Genomic DNA, 4969 nt, shown 5'->3' with positions numbered 1-4969 from the left:
AAGTTAATCAAAAGTTAACATACATCACGATGCATATATCATGTTAATGCAGAGGTCATTTGAACAATTAAAGAAGAAATTTACATTTACATATCAAGATCATATTTCATGGAGGTATGAGATCTCGGAATTCTAGTTCATTCATTCCTTTTGTCCAGGTTCTCCTATATCCGGTCCATTGACATCTGGATGCTGGTGTGCACCATCTACGTGTTCGCTGCGCTGGTGGAGTTCTCCCTGGCCTACCACTTCTCTCTCAGGAAGGACCGGGTGCGCCCCCTGGCGGACTGTCTGCGAATTCCACGCAGTTTCTCCAAGAGGAAGTCAACCTACGAACTCAGCTCTGTGACAGTACAGACCATGAAGGTAGCGATGCTTCTGACAATTGCGTTAACTGTGTCTTTAGAATACATATGAGGGATGAGGGAGCCTATATGCATGGTTTAAGAATACTTTACGGCCATTTTTCGAAACCATGGATCATTCAGATGAACTTGCGATGTTTCGTGCAATAAGACGTCATCAATGTTGGTGAACAAACAAACTAAAAACTGTATACGAAAACAGTCACAGTTGAGCAATTCTTTTAAGTATATATAGATCAAGGAATTCGAAGAGACTAGATGTACTGCTTTGGTCACCAAAGCGTGGTCATGCAATAGGGAGGTCATGCATTCACAACGGTCACATTATATTACTGTGTGAAGATGAGTAAAGAGACTCGTTTTACACAACCAAGTCTTTTATTCAGCCGACGTTTCGGTGACCGTCTGTCACCTTTCTCGGGGCTTAATAAAACGCTTGTGTAAAAAGAATCTCTTTACTCAGTGTCTTACCAATCTGATGAAACTATTCACGGATGTGTTATGATGCGTTCAGCACTCAGTAAAAGACATACTATAAGGAATGAGAGTTATTCACATCATTGAAACCAGCACGACATAATGCTGATATGGTGATGGTCTGTACATGTGTCCCGTTCATTCCAGGCAAATGGACGGTGTTCCCGAGTTGACGGCGGGCCGACAGAGTTCCAGACGGTACCGGGAGAGACACCAGCCGTACCCGGGATGGACGGCATGACGGCAGCCGTCAAACTAGACTTATTCTCCAAGATCGGCTTTCCTCTGACTTTCATCATCTTCAATGGTTTCTACTGGGGAGTCTACCTCAGCCAATACTCCACCGCATAGGAATGTAGTCTTCAGTGTACTACCAATTGAAAGTATATTCGAATGAAAGCTCATCTGTATTGGTAGTCTAGAATCCATAGTTGTAAAGTTTAAGCTTTGTTCCAACACAAGATAATTTTTTTATTGGTGAGTTTCTTTCTTGTGTTGGAACAAAGCTTGAACTTTACAACTACGAATGTATATAAATCAATTATATATAATTAATTATATTATATTATATTTGTGTTCTCCTTAGTCAACCCAAGTCGATTACTGACAAAAAATTATATTTTGTCATAGTTTGTTTCTGGATTCATTAGCATTGTTACAATAGCTTTTATATGGGTTATATATACAGATTGTTAATGGAACTAAACTACAACGACTATGATTTAGCTCTTAATTCTTAACAGTATTAATCATTTTATTATTATGTGAAGAAGGCATGGTTTTGTATTAAAATTTACTATATCGTAAGAATAATACTTGCTATAATTATAATATGGACAAGTACGATCAACATGTATCATTTTATATGGACTGGAACATTGTAAAAGTGAAATATTTCTTCTGGTGTCGGAGAATTAGATGTTTCTCCCACTTGTTGCTGTGTAATAGTTCATGTGCCGGTTATAAATTGGGAGTCAAATAATAATAATAATGAATGAATGAAAGACCTTTATTGTACATTTTTGCTCATTGCGAACTAAGAACAGGTTATGGCAAATAGCGGTGGTAGACTGTAATATATCTATGGTAAAACTACATATGTACAGGTTCTGCTTCTTCTCGCTTCTTTAGACAGTTGTAAATGTAAGAACAGATGGAGTTTATAGTACGAGGGGTATCAAGTTTCATGAGGAAAGTGAATTTTTCTTTTCTATCTAAAAATTGTAAACTAGGGAAATAATCTTGTATACAATTGAAGAGAATCTTTCTCTCATTATAATATAAAGTACAGTCCACAATAAAATGACTCTCGTCTTCAATCTCATTTAGGTTACACTAACTTACAGTAATGACAAATTCTTTGTTGCAGAGGAATGTGGTTGTGTCTATCCTTTTCAACAAGAAGTTGAATGTGTGTGCATTGAGAGCTGTACTCCGGTGTACATTAACCTGATTTCACCCCTTTCAGATCGCTGAAGTACACCCATAAATGTCAGACAGACTTTCTTTACTTTCAAGATTAACGAACGATAAATTTTCATTCTTACCAGACGATTCGCCTCAGTTTTTTATGCTTCTGCCTCGTAGGTGCTTTTAAATCTTATTTGTCAGGACGACGGGTTTCTTTTCTGGCGCCTTAGATGTCATGACACATATATCTCACAGACAACCGACTCACTTCTCCGGTTTAGTCGGTCCCAATTCGTCTTGTACTCTTTCTTTCTAAGACCACAGCAAGTACTTTTTATGGATGACATCAGCGCGCGCATTGATTTTCGCCTGATTTTGGAAAAAAAACAAGAAATTTCGTTGCCTTCTGACAGTGGTCAACATGCCGAAAATGGACAAAGTTGTCTGTTGCCATGCCGGAAGGTGGATGGCAGATAACTATGAAGAGAGGAGGCAAGAAAAAGCTCTGATTTAATGTTTTGTTTCTTACTTTGATGCAGTGATATGTGATGCTGGCTGTGTATATGTGATGTTCCCACTGAATCAAAACATTTGTACAATGATTGAGTCAAAATTTTAAAATGTAGGAACCTTGTTTTTTTCGGCCCGCCTTGTTTTTTTTCGCCCGCTCGCATTAGATTTGGAGTCTGCGGAGGATGTCATCCATAAAATTTAGATGCTGTGGCCTAAAGTGTAAAAGCGCTGGCAAAGCAAATGCATCCCATTTGATTGAGTGATAGTGATTTTATGTACCTTTCAGACACGAAAGAAGCATCTGGAATGATATACGACTAATATTGTAGCTTCTGTATGGTATACATGTATGTATATCACTGCACCGGTTATGATAAGGCCACACCAATTTAATTTCTTGTTTAACGGATTCGCCCGCTTCATTTTTTTTCAGATTTGCAAAAAAAAAAACAGAATTGTTGATCTTTATTATTCTCCACTCAAAAACTGTACATCAGCAGGGGGGAGTGCAAAAAGCACCCCCTCTGAATTGGGTACAAATTTTCACATTTCCCTCATTAAAAAAAATTTCACACAACACATCTACTTAAAAACATATACAAAGACACATACAAGAATTATTTACAATATATACACAGTTCATGCCGATTTCTGCAGTGAGTCGTTGTACAGTCTGATCGCGCAATGCAGGAAGGACTGCTGCAGACGCTTGGTTCTTGCGTGAGGGATCGTGAAGTCGTGGCTGTTCCTCAGGGATCTGCCTGTGGCTGAGTGTCTTTGGACAGGAGCCAGGTCATGCAGTGGATGATCCGGTCTTAGCATGGCCTTGAAGAGGGTCACTGCAGCGGCTTCTCTCCTTTCCTTCAGGGAAGGCAGGTCCGGAACGGAACGCCTGCCGCCGCGTGAGATAATCCGGAGGGCGCGCCTTTGAACTCTCTCCATGCTAGCTGCCAGGTCCTCACTGCAACCCACCAACAGGACATGTCCGTACTCCAGAACAGGGCGGATGAGACTCAGGTACACCTGGATGAGATCTTCTACGCTCATGCCCTGTTTTGTTAGCAGACGGAGGTAGTGAAGCCTGCTCGAGGCCTTAGACACCGTAGACTTCACATGTTCACGCCAGGAGAGCTTGTCGTCAAAGATGAAGCCAAGCCCCTTGGCCACGTTAGTGACTGGAACAGGTTCGCCACCGAGAGACAGAGGTGGTAGAGCTGGTATGTTTCTGCTAAAGCAGATCAGCATCGCTTGGCTTTTCTTGCCGTTCAGGAGCATCTCGTTGCGGTCCGCCCAGGTGTCAAGCTGCGACGCTTCCTCTGTCATAGTAGTGTCCGTGCCAGCATTCTTCAGGGAGACTGATCTGGACAAACTCACGTCGTCTGCGTAGCCCACGTCTAAAGTGTCGCTATGGACCACTTCGCGTGAGCTCATGAACAGAAGGAACAGATAAGGCGATAACACTCCACCTTGCGGTACCCCTGACGTAAGCTGCCGCCAGCCACTGAACTCGCCGTGACTGCAAAATGCTCATATTTTGCCCTGGACAGTCGAAAACAGTCTTTTTCTTCCTAGTTGTTACAGTTATGCCATCTTTCAATGCAGTGGTATCATCAAAAGTTCAAAATTCATTGTTTAGATTTTGAACCAGCCTGGTGTGTTGACTTCATGGCTCCTATCGTACCATTTTGGGCCATAATTGGATACCTAGGCCTGTTTTTATTTTCATTTTTTTCACCCGCCCATTCTATTATTTTTCTAGAAAAATCTGTTAACCAAGAAATTAAATTGATGTGGCCTAAATGCGAGGTAAGTTTGGTAATGGTTGTTTTAGGCGATAAACGTCAACAGTATATATATTCCATCGGCCATTCTCGCTTTTCATGTTGTCCTTGCAAACAGTATTAAAATGATTAGCAACAAGGCAAATATCGGCAGACAGACGCGGGTTAGCAGTCAGAAACAATCACTGCAGTAAGTATCCCCACGGGGCGTTGTATCTCATATAACGTCTTGATGTACGAGATACTGTACATGTCTGGTGGATTTTGTCTGGTGGATTTTGCGGACACTGACACAGTTACACTGACACAATAACGTAAGTGTTACATCTAATCAGTGAACAAAGTACGGCAACGAGTAGTTGCCTTTATCAAACAACGGAGAAATAAACCATCAAACAGACCCCTTTCATATGCCCGTAGGTT

At 41.1% G+C, this 4969-nt stretch overlaps 1 protein-coding gene across 1 annotated transcript in view; it reads left to right on the top strand.

Annotated features, from left to right (window-relative positions):
* The window catches only part of LOC109463648 (glycine receptor subunit alpha-4-like), a 9235-nt gene extending 7942 nt beyond the window's left edge, over positions 1–1293 (top strand). The window contains exons 12-13 of the mRNA XM_019760501.1: positions 159–366; positions 990–1293. Coding sequence (XP_019616060.1) covers positions 159–366; positions 990–1193 — 412 coding nt within the window. The 3' untranslated portion in view covers positions 1194–1293. The remainder of the gene's footprint in view (positions 1–158; positions 367–989) is intronic.
* The last annotated feature ends 3676 nt before the right edge of the window (positions 1294–4969 follow it).

The sequence above is a fragment of the Branchiostoma belcheri genome, unplaced genomic scaffold, assembly GCF_001625305.1.
Source record: "Branchiostoma belcheri isolate BF01 breed outbred unplaced genomic scaffold, Haploidv18h27 scaffold13, whole genome shotgun sequence".
Classification (NCBI taxonomy): domain Eukaryota; kingdom Metazoa; phylum Chordata; class Leptocardii; order Amphioxiformes; family Branchiostomatidae; genus Branchiostoma; species Branchiostoma belcheri.
This window is presented reverse-complemented; position numbering and strand designations above follow the sequence as displayed.